At 47.2% G+C, this 16,107-nt stretch overlaps 2 protein-coding genes across 5 annotated transcripts in view; one reads left to right on the top strand and one right to left on the bottom strand.

The window, feature by feature from the left end:
• Nucleotides 1–15,345, top strand: part of LOC147048173 (mediator of RNA polymerase II transcription subunit 13-like) — a 51,711-nt gene extending 36,366 nt beyond the window's left edge. For 2 of the 3 annotated variants that reach the window (XM_085926018.1, XM_085926020.1), the window contains 27 exons: nucleotides 2,928–3,073; nucleotides 3,200–3,397; nucleotides 4,045–4,212; nucleotides 4,301–4,457; nucleotides 4,531–4,635; nucleotides 4,731–5,378; nucleotides 5,660–5,873; nucleotides 5,969–6,047; nucleotides 6,147–6,268; nucleotides 6,527–6,605; nucleotides 6,684–6,904; nucleotides 6,990–7,168; nucleotides 7,247–8,175; nucleotides 8,473–8,652; nucleotides 8,717–8,946; nucleotides 9,019–9,217; nucleotides 9,370–9,658; nucleotides 9,917–10,169; nucleotides 10,275–10,463; nucleotides 10,531–10,754; nucleotides 10,840–10,982; nucleotides 11,147–11,305; nucleotides 11,560–11,724; nucleotides 12,125–12,282; nucleotides 12,874–13,038; nucleotides 13,877–13,986; nucleotides 14,054–15,345. In XM_085926018.1, coding sequence (XP_085782144.1) covers nucleotides 2,928–3,073; nucleotides 3,200–3,397; nucleotides 4,045–4,212; nucleotides 4,301–4,457; nucleotides 4,531–4,635; nucleotides 4,731–5,378; nucleotides 5,660–5,873; nucleotides 5,969–6,047; nucleotides 6,147–6,268; nucleotides 6,527–6,605; nucleotides 6,684–6,904; nucleotides 6,990–7,168; nucleotides 7,247–8,175; nucleotides 8,473–8,652; nucleotides 8,717–8,946; nucleotides 9,019–9,217; nucleotides 9,370–9,658; nucleotides 9,917–10,169; nucleotides 10,275–10,463; nucleotides 10,531–10,754; nucleotides 10,840–10,982; nucleotides 11,147–11,305; nucleotides 11,560–11,724; nucleotides 12,125–12,282; nucleotides 12,874–13,038; nucleotides 13,877–13,986; nucleotides 14,054–14,186 — 5,842 coding nt within the window. In that variant the 3' untranslated portion in view covers nucleotides 14,187–15,345. The remainder of the gene's footprint in view (nucleotides 1–2,927; nucleotides 3,074–3,199; nucleotides 3,398–4,044; nucleotides 4,213–4,300; nucleotides 4,458–4,530; nucleotides 4,636–4,730; nucleotides 5,379–5,659; nucleotides 5,874–5,968; nucleotides 6,048–6,146; nucleotides 6,269–6,526; nucleotides 6,606–6,683; nucleotides 6,905–6,989; nucleotides 7,169–7,246; nucleotides 8,176–8,472; nucleotides 8,653–8,716; nucleotides 8,947–9,018; nucleotides 9,218–9,369; nucleotides 9,659–9,916; nucleotides 10,170–10,274; nucleotides 10,464–10,530; nucleotides 10,755–10,839; nucleotides 10,983–11,146; nucleotides 11,306–11,559; nucleotides 11,725–12,124; nucleotides 12,283–12,873; nucleotides 13,039–13,876; nucleotides 13,987–14,053) is intronic. The other variant, XM_085926019.1, reaches the window with a different exon arrangement.
• LOC147048171 (uncharacterized) overlaps nucleotides 13,159–16,107 on the bottom strand; it is a 153,036-nt gene continuing 150,087 nt past the window's right edge. For both annotated transcript variants that reach the window (XR_015067736.1, XM_085926030.1), the window contains exons 12-13: nucleotides 14,093–14,236; nucleotides 13,159–13,918 (exon numbers count right to left, since the gene is read on the bottom strand). The gene's annotated coding sequence lies outside the window, so the exon portion shown is untranslated. The remainder of the gene's footprint in view (nucleotides 13,919–14,092; nucleotides 14,237–16,107) is intronic.

Here is a 16,107-nt window from a genome sequence, read left to right as displayed (position 1 = left end):
GTTGGCTAAATCTTCTTCTAGTACAATTTGTATTCTAATTCTTCCTCTTTAATTCAACAATGCTACATGCTAATGTGACGTGTGTGTCAAGCATGTCGGAACCTCGCCGGAACCGCCCGCTGTTTGACACATACTAAAGCACGCGGTTTTTCTTCATTGGTCTCAGCCAGTGATGTTCCACTACTCGTGTACGTGTCACTTTGGCTGTACTCACAAGTTGAAGCGAGCTTATCTGCATATTTATAGCATCGTTAGGAGGTCTCTTCATGCCCACTTGCAATTTGCTATATGCACGCGGCCACTGTATTAGGTACACTTGCTAATGAGATCCTGGACCAGAAACAAGACCGATACAGATAGTCAGCCATAAAGATGGATGGGGATTATTAAGTAAATATTTTCTTGATGAAAATCATAATACTAATAAGGAATTATTAGAATAAATTCATAATTTTTAAAAAAAATCATTTCAGGGAAAAATATATATTTTGGAGATAGCCTTACATTTTCAAGTTAAAAGTCAATCCAAAAATAAAGTATAATAGTAATATTTAAAATTTGCTTATGTTTGAGATAAAAAGTTGCATTTATTTTTTATTAAAGTTTTAATCTCAAGAAAAAAAGTCTCCTATACAATATGCGATCCACTCATTTCAATAATACTGTACACCATTAATATATTGTTGAATTTGATCAAATATGTCTGAATATTAGTTTTAGTGCACATGACATTCAAATAATAACAGATTTGAACCCAACCATCAGTTTATGTCATTAACATAGATAACAAATGCCCAAAACTCAGTTTTTAATAATCTTGTCAGAGAAAAAATATATTTATCCGTCGTACTTAACTGAACTTGTTTCTTCTTATCGTTTGCAATGAAATAGCCAGTGGCTTTGACGATGATTTGTTCAATAACAGCATCTGAAATAAAAGCGCTGTTATGTTTTGATCGAGATTCTGCTTGACATTGCTTGAATCCTTTTAGCGTAAACATAAGATCACTTGCTAAAACTTCAATTTCATTGATATGTGTGCGGCAATTGCAGCAACGTGAGTGTGTGTGTGTTGCTGAATTATTCACTCGCAGCACTTTCTCCCAGGCTGGCTTTGCTCTCACTCTATATTTCAAACTGTATGTTTTTTTCCTCTCTTTTATTTTTTTTTCTTCCTGTGCCTGTCTGGCAGCTTTACGCTTCATCTGGTGCATTTGCTTAATTTTCAACCACCGAGGCTTCTTCTCTTTCTCTCTCTCTCTTTTTTTTTTTTTTTTTTTTTTATAAATATAAAATGAAGACCTTCTTGCTGTCGTTCCCAATCACCCTCTTTTTCCGCACCCTTCTCCTCTTCAGTCTCCAGCTGTGAGGATCACTCTTCATTTGAGTAGCATCCGCACATCATGTTTACTACTGTTTACACAGACACACACACACACACACACACATCAGGTCCCAAAGGATGCAAGAAGTGCTGTGTGTCCACATAATCACACTCGCTTACGGTGCAGGAAAATGCCCTTTGCTAAAGGACATGCAATGTACTGTACGTGTGTTTGTGTGACTCACAGGTAGCGCTAGAACATCTGGCCTGGAATTCAGATGGTAGTATAAAATATATGCACTCACATAATGTTATATTTCACAATATAGAGAATGGAAGTATGTATTTCTCAATGGGTTATGGGTGTAATATTTTTTTTCATTTTGTTCCCCCCCGCCCGACTGTAGCTAAGTAGCGATTACACATTCCCAGTAAGTGGATTGGATTTCCAGTTAACCGTAGCCACGTGGACCGCAATGAAAACAAGTTAAACGGCAGTGATGTCGCTCATGTTGTGTTTAATTGCACCTTTGTTATTGCCGTGCCAACAGCGTAAGAGCGCAAATGTCATAATCATCACATTTTGGCTGCAGTGATATCACACTCAGCGATGACAACATAATGCGAGATCCGTATCAGAAAGACAATAAAGCTCGAGTTTGACCATTTGAAAACCGATGCGCTTTTTAATCACATAACATCACTTATCATAATTATTTTATATGATTATTATTATTATTATTATTGTTATAATATCATAATGTAGACTACTGTGAATTGGGAGGTGTTTGTTGTCACTTTTTTTCCTTCATAAAGATGTGAAATAAAGTGCAGCCTTTGTTCATGTGGTCACACATGGCTCAATAAAGGCTGGGAAATGCCACAATAAGCTTCCCTGTCCCAGATATTCACATCCAGTCTTGGCCTTCCTACCCTCTGGGTGCACCTAGCGCCATCTAGAGGCCATTTTAGGACAGTATTTAACGACTCATCCTTCAGCTCGGCCCATTAAAGGCAGAACTGGCTCTCTTTTTTTTTTTTTTTTTTTCTCCTATTGAATTTGATGACCCATTACCGCTCCAATGGAGGTCCAGTGCCTTGGGGGCAAAGGAGATATTGCATGGGCAGCAGGGTAATCACCAGATCACACTACCTGCTGACTTTATTGTCATCTTGATGTATGTATATAACCAAGGTTATAAGGAGCGTTATAGATTAAAAATATACATCAGAGAAACCTCGCGGGCCGTTCGCCGCCGCCATGTAGATTGTAATAAGACCCAAATTATGATCAGTCGGTGATTAAAAAAAAAAAAAAAATAAGTATACATGATGGATGGTCCGAGGCGGTGTAATAAAGAGATAAATACAACAATCCGTCATTAAGCAAATAAGGATTCATACCTGCAATGAGAAGGCCAAATGAGGACAAAGATGGATGCATGTGGTAAAGGCCAGTCCTGGAAGTTTTCTGACACAACCTCTTATACGTTTTTTTCTCATGGCGTGGCATTGATGGAATTTTTACGAGTTGACGTGAAAACGTCGCCCGCTTTCCTGGCTCTCATGATGGACACCCGGTGTGTTCTTCTGTCTCCACCAGTGAGCACCTGTCGTGTTCCTTCTCCTTCTTCCTGCACGGGGAGAGCAACGTGTGCACCAGCGTGGAGATCGCCCAGCACCAGCCGGCGTATCACATCACAGAACAGCACATTCGCCTCGCGCACACCTCCGTGGCGCCAATACAAGGTAAATGACGCACAACACCCCAAAAAAATTCCCGTGAGATTTTAGAAGAACCTTTCACAGATTGTTTTTTTTGGAGTATCGGCTCAGTCTAATTTAAGTCGGTTGCACTTGATGTTTGTTTTGCAGTGATCCTGAGCCCATACGGTCTGAGCGGTACTCTGACGGGTCAAGCCTATAAAATGAGCGACCCGGCAGCACGCAAACTGATGGAGGAATGGAGCTACTTTTACCCCATGGTACTGAAGCGGAAGGCGGGAAGCGGCGAGGAGAACGTCGAGCCGGCCGATGATCGCAACGCTCACGTGGCCGTGGAGGTGGTCGTCGGTAAGTACTGGCTTCAAAAGCCGCCGTCGCGCATTCGTGCCGGAATCCCGCTGAAATCGCTTCGGACCGCCGTGACTTTGTTCTGCTAAAGCAAACAGCGGCGAGTGCCATCCCATAAATTAGCCGCCGCCGCCGCCGCTTCTCTTCCTCCTCTCTCGCTTTTCGTTTGAGGTATTTGCCGATGCTCTTGAAAAGCACCTTCACAGCCTTTTTTTAGCCCGCTGCAAAAATGAGCTAATGATGCGGAAGGAAAAGAGGATGAATGAGATGACAGGGAGTTCAAATTGGGACGACACGCAACTTGCAGTTTAATATAGATGATGTGAATACTAAGTTATGGACTTTTCATCATTATATTAACGATAAATATAATAAAAACAGTAAACATTGATTGAAGGTTTAAACCTGCTTTCGTCTATTTAAACTGTATCATAAACGACTTGGATTTCAAAAGCAAGAAAAACATGAGCACTTCAGATGTAAACTCGACCAATAATAAAAGTAAAGATGGAGCCTTTGTAGACACCCATTGGGTAGGTTTAGTAGGTCGTAAAAATGGGAAGAAACAAGGCCCATATGTCTGAGTGAGAAGAAGAAGCAGCAGCGGCAGCCTCATCTTCTCATCTTGTCCTTTGTGGTCTCTTCAGGTGGAGTAAGGATGACCTACCCAGCTGCTTTTGTGCTGATTGGCCAGGGCCAGCTGCCGGCGGAGCCACCTCCACCTGCTCCTGCAGCTCAGGGCCTCCTCGCCAGAGAGCAGAACCACTGCAGCGTGCCGCTCACGCCGCCGACATCGCCGGAGCAGCCTTGCTCGGGTAACGATGCCATGTTGTGTTCGGGGGGGGGGGGGGGCAATTAAAAGATGAACATTTTGCTTTAGCCTCCACCATCTTATCTTTCCAGCGGACAGTGGATTCGTGACCTCGGCCTCGAGTGTCCCAACGCCAGACAGCAGTCTGGGGGTCAGCAACCTCAGCCCAAAGCATTCTGGGAAAAAGCTGACTTGTCAGGTGGTCCACCAAGCCTGGAGGGAATGCTACCTCAGCCAGCCTCAGCACACGTAAGTGCCAACAGCCCGCCGCGTTCCCCCGCTGCGGAGGACGGACCTACATTTGTTTCTTTGTTCTTGGCAGACTTAAGCAGCCGGCTGACGTGACGCCCAAGAAGGAAGTGCCAAACGGAGTCACCACGTGGGATTTCAATGACGTCGGTGCGCGAGCGCCATGCAGCTGCTCGAGGTACCGCGGAGCCGCTCTCAAGCTGTTCTTTGACGCCATTACAATAACTTTGTTTCTTCTGAAAAGATCACGCAATTGTCTTGTTTGTACGTCAGGGTGAAGCAGCAGAAGTTGACAAGCACCGCAAACATCTCCAACCCCCAGATTGGCGCCAATCCGTCCTCCGGCTCGTCATTATACGCGTCTTCCATACCCAAACACAAGACGAGCGATAAGACTGAAAAGGCTGACAAACAATCCAAGAGGCCTGCCATGATCCCCTTTCACCACCGTGTGTCTGTCACCCAAGAGACCTCTCTGGAGCAGGACTCCCCTGGGGGGGGCCAGCTCAGTGGTCTGGTAGCCTTGGATCCACCCATGGAGCCTCTGGCCACTCTGGCAAGCTGCAAGTATCCCAAACCGCTCTCCAACGGCAGGAAAGCCCCGGAGTCCCTTCTCTTGTCGCCAATGTCTCCGCTGCCTCCTACACTGAGTCCACATCCTCGGGTTCAGGACCCAGAAGTACTGGAAGGGCCCCTGGACATGCACGTATGTCAGGAGGCAGCGGCGGGCATGGGCTTGATGACCAGTGACACGGCAATGTACGTGGCCCTGCTAAAGCAGAGAGAGAACGGGGCCGGCTGGTGGAGAGGCTTCCGGACTCCCAGGACTGATAAAATGGATTTCAGACCTCCAGAGGTCTCGGCTGATAAACTAGAGGATGGGAAGACCGAGGCGGTCCCTGACGGAGCTGCTCTAAAGAGGTACGGATGACGAGCAGTGAATCAGTGTTCACACCCACGACGACGCAAACCACCCTTTTTTGGCCGCGCTAAGCTGTCTGCGAAAAAAAATAGCAAAGCTGTTCCACATGCTTGACTTGCACGTAAATCAATTCCTCAGTCATCAAGTGAGGCTGTTCCGCCATGTCAATTCCAAAGTCAGCATTGGAAGCCAGAATGCTATTCGAGTGCGCTTGAGATTTTATTTGAAGGTAAAAAAAAAATATATCCATGTTGTAATAGCTTGCAAATGTCTCTCACAGACTTTACACACAGACGCAAAAGAGATTTAAAATCTCCGACGAGAGATTGCGGGACCACGTCCAGACGCTGGGCCTGCTCGAGCAGCCGGTCGTGGAGGCTCTGCGGGAGCCAGGGGAAGACCCTTACGACTTCAAGGAAGGTGACATCGAGTACACCTTCTCCACTTCCAAGAGATTAAAGAGTCAAGGGCGAGAATCCAGCAAGAGAGCCAAGGTGGGTGCTAATATTAAAAGCGGCTGTTCAAAGGCATCCTTGAAAATCCATTCAAAGGTGACTCGCTTGACTAATTCTTCCAAATGACCCAACAGAGTGAAGAAATCACCAGCAATGGCAACCTGCCAGATGGAAAAGATGCAATGTCCATTTTCAACTCTGCTCCCAAATCAGGTGCGACTTGCGCTTTCAACATCATAAAGCAATTTTTTTTTTCGTGTCCCATTTCGAAGCCATCCGAGCCTTTAAGTTGAATGTTTGTTTTTCCTTCAGACGAGTCCAGTCCGGACGACGCAGCCGCCAAAACCAATCCTTCTCTGACTCGGGAAAAAGACCTGGTGGTGAACATTTCGGATCTGGACAACATATTTGATGAAGATGAGGAGGAGCTTGGGGTGAGTCATCCAGGCTCCTGTTTGGGCAAATATGTGGAAGTAGCAACAATTCTGCCTGCTCAGCATTTCGGTCTGCTCTAATAAATGAAATGGGGTGGCTCAATCAATCAAATTAATTCAGCCAAATTGCCTCGAATAAAATGCTGTCCCGCTCTAAAAAAAAAAAAAAAAAATGGACCTTGAAAAATGCCTGGTATTAATAAACTGTTATCCTCTAATGTGATGTGGACTAAATTGTAGACGGTTTACCCCAACCAGCACTCAACCAAAGTCACAGTATCCACCGAAGATCGTCCTCTGAGTAAAGAAGGCAGAGCGGCAGTTCCTTATCCATCCAGTGAGTTCCCATCCAAACACGGTCATGCGCGAGCGACGCGCCCAAAGCCGTACTAAATCCGCTTTTTGTCCACCTCAGCAGTAGCAGACCTGCAACGTATGTTCCCCACGCCACCTTCGCTGGAGCAGCATCCGGCCTTCTCGCCCATCATGACGTACCGCGACACGCCCAGCCAGGAGCCCCCCTCCGCTCCCAGCGGAGGGCCCGACCACCTCCTGCCCCTCGCCGCTAGCCAGCTGCCTGAATTCAGGATGGATCTGGAGGAAGGCATGGCTAGTCCTTGGCAAGAAGACTTCAAGGTTAGTAGTTGGGAAAAGCCGATTCTCTGTCGCTCTGTCCGACATTTCCAAAGCAAGCCTGTCTTCATGTTCCCCCTCTGTCCAGACACAAGTGATTTCCTCCATGTTTGCGCCACTTTCCTGCCTACCCAGTCAGAGTTTACCACCGCTCAAGATTCCCGAGCAGTGCTACTACCGCCCGTCCTGGGCGCTCCTGCCCAAAATGGAGCACATCCCAGCCGCCATGCACGCTCAGAACAGCGGCTTCGTCAGGGATGGATACACGTGAGTCACATTTGGTGACAAAGTTGAATGTACTGTCATTTTGGACTTATAAGACGCACTTGAAATCTCGTCTTTCAGAAATATCCCAAGCGTCAGCGCTCTGACGGAACAGGACTACAACCAGATGAGCGGCACCACGGCTTCCGTCAGCACCACCGTGGGCATCCTGCCCTCCCCGGCCACGCCTCGTTTCTCCGTGCCCACCCCGCGCACCCCTCGCACGCCGCGGGGCATGAACCCCGCCAGCTCCGGCCAAGGTTCGGTGAAGCAAGACGGCACGGAGCTGAGCTCGCCCGCTTCGACCCCTTCCACCAGCCTGCCTCTTAGCTCCGTGGAGCCCCTCGCCCGACCTCGACCTTGCCTGCCCGAGAGCCACAGCCTGTACGCCATCCTGCTTCTGTCGGACTCGGTCCTCAACGTCTTCAAGGACCGCAACTTTGACAGCTGCTGCATCTGCGCCTGCAACATGAACGTGAAGGGGGCGGACGTCGGGGTGTACATCCCCGATTCCACCTGCGAGGACCAGTACCGCTGCATGTGCGGCTTCAGCGCCATCGTCAACAGGCAGCTGGCCCACGGCACCGGCCTCTTCCTGGAAGACGAGCTGGATATTTACGGCCGCTCCTCCGAGATCGGTCGGGCCGCCGAGAGGAGGCTGGCGCTCGGGCGGCGGGAGCCGACGATGGGCGACCCCAGAGCCAAGCGGTCTCAGGATGCGGCGCCCGCCTCGCCCTCGCTCATGGTCCTGCTTCAGGAGCAGTGCTCGCAGCCCATTTCCTCCCTCGCCTCGCTGCACCTTCCCCACGGCTATTCCAGCTATTCCCGCAAGGGGGCGCTGCTCCAAAGTTGGCTGTCGGAGAAGCAGTGGGCGGACGGGAGCGACGCCTGTGTGGAGTGTTACAATGCCTTGGAGCAGGGGCTGCAGTACGTGGACAACTCCACCGGGGGCAAAGTGGATCCAGCTGTCGTCAGAAGTACAGCTCTCCATCCTTGGCCTCACACCAATGGTAAGACTCAAATGTCAAGACAGGATGCTGCTGGAGGATGAAACCAATATCTGGACCTTTATTTATTTTTATTTTTTTTTACAAATTCTTATTTGCCTTTGTGTGATCTGGATGTGTTTTATGTTTGTTCATTTGTTTCCTCGGTGTACAGGCTCTTGTTAACATGTGCGTATCTGTTCCGTGTGTGTGTGTGTGTGTGTGTGTGTGTGTGTGTGTGTGTGTGTGTGTGTGTGTGTGTGTGTGTGTGTGTGTGTGTGTGTGTGCGCTTGTTTGTGTGCGTCTGTTCATCCCCCGTAGTGGCGGACATGAGCATGTTGTCGTCCCAGGACATGGTGCGCTTGTTGCTGTCCTTGCAACCTTTCCTGCAAGACGCCATCCAGAAGAAAAGAACCGGGCGGACTTGGGATAACATTCAACACGTTCAGGGCCCGCTCACCTGGCAGCAGTTCCATAAGATGGCGGGCAGGGGCTCGTATGGTAAGAACCACAAACGCTTTTTAGGTTGATATCTCAAGGCTCACGGTGGATTTTCTGTCTCCAGGTTCTGAGGAGTCCCCAGAGCCCTTGCCCATCCCCACCGTCCTGCTTGGCTACGATCGAGAACGGGACTTCCTGGCGCTGTCCCCTCTGGCCTTGCCCTTCTGGGAGAAGCTCTTGCTGGAGCCTTACGGGGGTCAACGAGATGCGGCGTACGTGGTGCTCTGTCCCAATAGCCCTCCGTTGTTGGCCGCCGCCCGAGCCTTCTTCCAGGAGCTCAGCGCCGTTTACGAGGTAGGACGTTGCGTCAAATTGAACGCGAGCGCCTCCGAGAACGCGCCCTCATGAAGACGACGTCCTTCTCAGACATGTCGTCTCGGAAAGCACCGTCCCCTGGCTAAGGTGTCTCGGGATGGCATCGTCCGCGTGGGGGAGGAGGTGGAGTCCGAAAGGCTGGAGGACCTGGATGTGGACCAGTGGTTGAGCGGTCCCTGGGCGGGAGAGCAACACATGGACAACCTCAGCAAACTGAAACTTTATGCCTATGCCTGTAAACTGCAACTAGGTAAGACCCACTCGTGGAATCTTGCAAATGCTCAAAAGCAAATTTGATTATTTATGTCGATAACTGGAAACTAATCCCTGTGACATAGGCCCGTGGGTTTTTTTTTTTTTTTGTAACAATATATTACATATACAAATGATCTGATTTCGCAGGACCCCAGTTGTCAGTCCTGCCTCTGGATAGCACGCTTCTCTTGCCACCCAGAATCCAAGCATCCGCCTCTTCAGCACAGCCCGCCTCTTCCGGCCAACCTCAAACGTGGGCACCCGATGCAGAAGCGGCTTCCGGGGCTCCCGGGGCTCCCGGGGCCGGCAGCTCAGCCACTCCAACCACAACACCGTCCGGCCAGACGGCGGAGTCGACCCCTGTGGGCTCCGGCGAGGCCAAAGGCCCCTTGAGTGGCGCACCAGCAGCTAACACACCAGCAGAGAACTCTGATGCGTAAGAGCCAAAAACAACACACTCTTGCCCCAGCACCATATTTGGCAGCATGGTGGGATTTTGGTTAGCGTGCCTGCCACACAGGATAAAAGAAAAATTCAATTTTGGAATTGATGAGTGAACTAGTAACCTCTTGCCCATTACCACAGCGCCATCTGCTGGATCTGATTTGACACTGCTGCACTTGCCCCTAATTCAAATACTCTTATTAGAGCCTTGAACCTGATGGACAACCCCCACCCCCTTTTTTCCCCTCAGCACCGCCGAGCAGTCCCGAATCGGCATCCCGACCGGCCCAGACTCCACGGACAGCCGCACCAACCCACCCGCCATCGTGGTTTACGTCGTGGACGCTTTCCTTAGCCCGACAGGCATGCGGAGCGAAGGAGGGGATGAAGAGGAAGGCGCCGAAGTCGAGGCAGAGAGCGTGTGGCTGCTCGGGCTTCTTCGCTGCTACACGGAAATGCTGCAGACTCTGCCCGAGACAGTTAGACCTGCGCTCGTTCTCCAGGTAATCAGGGTTGCACCTAAGAACCCTAAGAACCTGTCAGTCTGTTCAAAACTCACTTGAGCAAGAAGCAGAACTTGCCTTCAGCTAGCGGTGTTGTTGTCGCAGGTGGTGCCGTGCCAGTACCTCCTGCAGCCCGCCAGCGGGGAGAGCCACTTGTACCTGCAGCACTTGCGCTCGCTGGCCTTCTCCTGCTACTCGCAATGTCGACGCCTGCGACCCCAACACACGCACATCAAGTCCCTGACCGGTTTTGGACCAGTTTCCACCGTCACGTCGGTCCTCAAGAGCCCAGATGTAAGTTTTGGAAATCAGGATGATAAATGCTGATTCCTCATTTCATGGATGTTTTGTCCTCCCCCAGCATCCCAGCCCAGTGCACTTGTACTCGCCCCCCTTCATCCTCGGGCCCACCCGGCCCAAGCAGCCAGAACAAGGGGAGATTTGGGCCGAAGTCCCTCCCAGGTACAACGTGCTCTTCGTGGGATACTGTCTGTCACATGACCAGCGCTGGATCCTGGTGTCGTGCACGGACCAGCAAGGAGAGCTGCTCGAAACGTGCATCATCAACGTGGACGTTCCCAACAGGTTGGTGTGGACGTCCGCAAATTTACTGATGCGGCGTCTTCACGGCTTTTTTTTTTTTTCCCCCCCTCCTTCTTCTCCGCCGCAGGGCACGGCGCCCGAAGGTGTCCGCTCGGAAGATGGGTCTGCAGAAACTGTGGGAGTGGTGCGTCGGCATCATCCAGATGACCTCATTGCCGTGGAGGATTGTGATTGGTCGCTTAGGGAGACTGGGCCACGGTGAACTTAAAGGTGAGCGATCACGCCCAGACCGAATGCTTCGTGAGGAAAATGTTTCATTGTAAACAAATAATTCAAAATGCACTTTAATGGCATTTGAACATGAATGTAGCTTGTAACATCAAAGCATTTCATCTTCAACTGATCACATGGCTTTGTCTTTCTCTCCCCGCCAGACTGGAGCTCGCTCCTCGGGGAGCACTCGTTGCATTCGATAGGGCGCCAGCTCAGGGAGGCGTGTCGCATGTGCGGCATCTCGGCGGCGGACACCCCCTCCATCCTAAGTGCCTGCCTGGTAGCCATGGAGCCGCAGGGCTCCCTCGTGGTCATGCCCGGTAAGTAGAGGCAGCACAGTGGAGACTTCTTGACTACCTGAAGGTGATAATATACTTTACGGAGCTTCTCAAAATGCTCTCCCTTCAGAGAGCATAACATGTCTCCTGCTTCTTTTCTTTCTAATTTGCCTTTAACATCACAGATAAATTAATAGCACATCTTAAATGAAGACACAACACTTCAAGAAATTCATTAAAAAAAAAAAAAAAGGAAATGTCAAATGGAGGACACTAAAAGTATCTTTGTCACGCAGACGCCGTGACGATGGGCTCCGTGTTCGGCCGCAGCACCGCCTTGAACCTGCAGACGTCGCAGCTCAACACGCCTCAGGATGCCTCGTGCACACACATCCTGGTCTTCCCGACGTCCGCCACCACCCAGCTGGCGCCGAGCTCCTACCCCACTGAGGACAATAACGGTACTCATTAGCTTTTTACTGGATACTCCAGCGCCAAGGTCGCGTCTTTAGACAGCCATAAAGCTTCACATGCGCAGCCAGTGAAATCATCTGTTGGTGGAACAGCGTAAAGCTTCGGCCACCTTTGCAAATATGACTCATAATGATAGAGTACTTTTTTTTTTCTTCTCCATCACCCTGCTGAACGTGTCGCCAACAGAATTTAGCATACCGTCAATTCACAACAGTGCAATGAAACATAGTCGTTTTAATATTCATTCCACCACCAGGGGGCATGTTTGTTCCATCTCACCACCATTTTTATTTCGATCACACTGCATTTCAACTATGTATTGAAACAGTCTGATAAATATTATTACCCAGCTAAAAACCATCAAATGAATGACTTTTGTTCCCACAGACGACATGTTCGACTTGCCCTTTCCTGACGAACTGGAGAACGACATCGGCCATGACATGATGCTGATCACGGGTAACCTCCATCCTTCGCCCAACACCTCACCTGTGCCGTCACCGGGCTCTCCATCCGGAATGGGATCCCACTTTCAACACACCAGGGTGAGTGAAAAATATTTACTTTCGACCAGACACACTTTAAACTTCATTTTTGCGCATCTTTCCAAAATTGAAGCTAATTTTAGACTCTGAAATGTCACGTAAAATAATTTGATTGGTGTACCTAAATAATTGGCAACTGAGAGTATATATTTTCAAAAGCTACCAGTCAAAGCGATTGCATCTTGACTGACGCTCGACATCACATGAGCAAACAGCATGTGAGAGTGAAGCGCTGCCAAGCGTGGAGGAATTTGGCTCGGAGGCGAAAAGAAACGCGATGACAGTTTCTTCACGGCTCAATCGCAAAGTAGAAAGCAACAATCGCTGTCATCGCTCACCTGAGGGAAGAGATCAAAGTCGGCTTTAGAGCCGCTCTGATTTGTGGGAAAATTAGACACAATGTTTTACCCACAACAAATAGTTGATGTCATTATTATTTTTTCTTCAAACTTGCAGTTTCAGTGGTGCCACCATGAAAATGACACGCAGGCCCGCCAGACGGAGGGCATTCATTTTCTTCAATTATCATTGATATGTCTCCCTTGCTTTTGCCGTGCACATGGTCAATAATTGAATTTCCTGTTTGCACAGAGCCAAGGAGAACGCTTACTCTCCAGGGACAATCCACCGGAAGAACTGAAGCAGCAGCCGCTGGCTCTGGGCTACTACGTGTCCACGGCGCAAGCGGGTGGACTCCCGCATTGGTTCTGGGCCCCCTACCCTCAAGCTGAGAACCAATGTCCTCTCTTCCTCAAGGTACTCAAAACATGACACTTGTAACACACGTAAACAAACAAAGAGCAGGTAGAAGGGTCGCACAAGTCACTAAACGTAATTGAGCTCAAGGCTTTGCGACCACTAGGGGGCGCCCCCCATTAGAATTGTATTGTATTACTGAAGTACATCATTTAAATTAAAACATACCATTTTGGTAGATGTTAAAGTCCCCATGATCGTCTCACACACATACATATCTGGGTGTGGTGAAAATTGTCCTCTGCATTTAACCCATCTCCATTTTAAAGTATGACACGACCGGGGTTTGAACCTACTACCTTCCAGTCTGAGGGCAAACACTCTACCTCTGGGCCACTGAGCCTTGACACTTGGTGTAGTTTTGGGACCTATTTATTAAACTTATTTGAAACTTAACCATTTCCGTCACCTTTGATTCAGGTAAACATTTGCTTGATTTTAATACAATGCAAGTTAAATTTTCAGTTTCCATACATTTGTTCATGTCCCACAATTAGTGTTCGTTCATCCAAAACATTTTTTTACACATATTTAAATATTCTTTCTGCATTACACAGGTTGAAAGTCAGCCCTTCAAATGTAAAACATTATTACACACATCATACTCATTTTGAGACAACACTGAAAGGAGACGACTCCGTGTCGTCGAGACGACGTCGCGACGACTCCGTGCCGTCGCGACGACTCCGTGCCGTCGCGACGACTCCGTGCCGTCGCGACGACTCCGTGCCGTCGAGACGACTCCGTGCCGTCGAGACGACTCCGTGCCGTCGAGACGACTCCGTGCCGTCGAGACGACTCCGTGCCGCTGAGTTCCCGCTCTTTTGCTTGTGCGCAGGCCTCGCTCCACCACCACATCTCCATGGTCCAGTCGGATGAGCTGGTGGCAGACAAGACAAAGAGGACCCCTCACCCGCTGGACTCAAAAACCACCTCAGACGTGCTCCGGTAAGAAAACACAAAGCATGTAAAAAATGCACTACGGAATGTCAACGACGTCTTTCTTTCAATGTAGATTTGTGTTGGAGCAGTACAATGCACTGTCCTGGCTGACCTGCACGCCTGCCACCCAGGACCGGCAGTCTTGCCTCCCCGTCCACTTGGCCGTGCTGGTCCAGATGTACAACGCCATCCTCAACATGCTATAGCCAGCCGTGTGCTCGGCCCGTCCAGCCGTCCATCTCAAAGGAGCCAGGACCTGGAATGTAAATCAGAGTGACAAGATAGTAGAGAAAGAAAACAAGTCCAACTGGCAGTCACGGTGCTTTCCCATGGAGAGAAATTGAAGCTCTCAGAACAAAATTTCATACCTGTAATATTGTGCATGGCAACACGTGCACACTTGAGGCATTGTTGTGTAGTTTTTTTTTTTTACCTTTTTTGTGTACACACACACAAAAAAAAAAAAAGCACTGTTGGAAGGTTATCTTTTAACACCGACGGGGGAGCGTTTGCAGACGGCACTTTTTCGTTACCTTTTAAGGGTTGGACAGAAGCGATGGCGGTACAAAAAATATGAAGACAGGCAGGGCTGTTCATAATGTAAAACATTTGCAAAGAATTTAAAGTTATTTTGTAATATTTAAAAGGAAAAAGGAAAAAAAAAAAAAAAAAGGCCTTTTTATTCCCAAACAGTAAATAAATCGCTTGGGATCTGAAATGAACATTGTCAATTTAATGCAATATTTATACAAATTATATCATGTGATAGAATTTGATATCTATACGTATATACTTAAATATATATTACCTCTTCCAAACAGGCACTTAATGAAAAGAAAGGGTGATGGACACAAATCTCTTAAATGGAAATAGACTGAACCTCAATTACACAAAAATATGATAGAGCTATTTATAACGAAACAAATCTTTGAACAAGTTCAAAAAATGACACTTGGTTTGTCGCCCAGATGATGTCAAGCAAAGTCCCATTCTCTCTTCACTATGTTTTTTGTTACAATCTGAGCATGTTTGTATTATACACCACTCAGCTGTGTTTTTCTGGAATTTTCTAAAAGCTGTACATTTCAAGCTATTGTTTTTTTTTTTTGCAGTGAGCTTTTATACATATATATATATATAAATATAAACAGATACAGTATACAGTGCAAATGTCATTAACTTCCAGCCAAAAATGTGGAAATTGCCAAGTGAGTGCTCACAAATTGTACAGACAAATGCAAGTTTGCAAGACTTTGTTACGTCGGTCATGAATTTGAATATGGAACAGATCCACACAAGTGGGACATATCTGTTACTTTTACACTATTTTTTAAAGTAAATTATTAAAAGGCTTCCAAATGATGACATGTCTCTTTTGGTCATTGTATGTATGTACTAATGAATGAATGCATGCATGTATATGTGTATGTATGAATGTAATGAATGTAATGTATGTATGAATGCATGTATGTGTGCATGTAATGTATGAATGCATGTATATGTGTATGAATGAATGTATGTGTGTGTATGAATGTAAGTATGCATGTATGCATGTAATGTATGTGTGCATGTATGAATGTAAGTATGCATGTATGCATGTAATGTATGAATGTATGTATGCATGAATGTAATGTTGAATGTATGAATGTAATGAAAGTATGTAATGAATGCATGAATGTATGAATGAATGCATGTATATGTGTATGTATGAATGTAATGAATGCATGTATATGTGTATGAATGAATGTATGTGTGTATGTATGTATGTATGAATGTATGTATGCATGTAATGTATGTATGAATGTATGAATGTATGCATGAATGTAATGTATGAATGTATGCATGAATGTATGTATGTATGTAATGAAAGTTTGAATGCATGTAATGTATGTATGAATGTAAGAATGTAATGTATGTATGCATGTATGTGTATGAATGAATGTATGTATGAATGTAATGAATGTAAGTATGCATGTATGCATGTAATGTATGTATGCATGTATGAATGTAAGTATGTATGTATGAATGTAAGTATGTATGTATGAATGAATGTATGTATGTATGTATGAATGAATGTATGAATGTATGTATGAAAGAATGTATGAATGTATGTATGAAAGAATGTAA

Source organism: Syngnathus leptorhynchus, chromosome 12 (assembly GCF_054491065.1).
Source record: "Syngnathus leptorhynchus isolate UIUO chromosome 12, UIUO_Slep, whole genome shotgun sequence".
Taxonomy (NCBI): Eukaryota; Metazoa; Chordata; class Actinopteri; order Syngnathiformes; family Syngnathidae; genus Syngnathus; species Syngnathus leptorhynchus.
The sequence above is the reverse complement of the archived record's forward strand: the minus strand, read 5'-3'. Positions and strand labels throughout refer to the sequence as shown.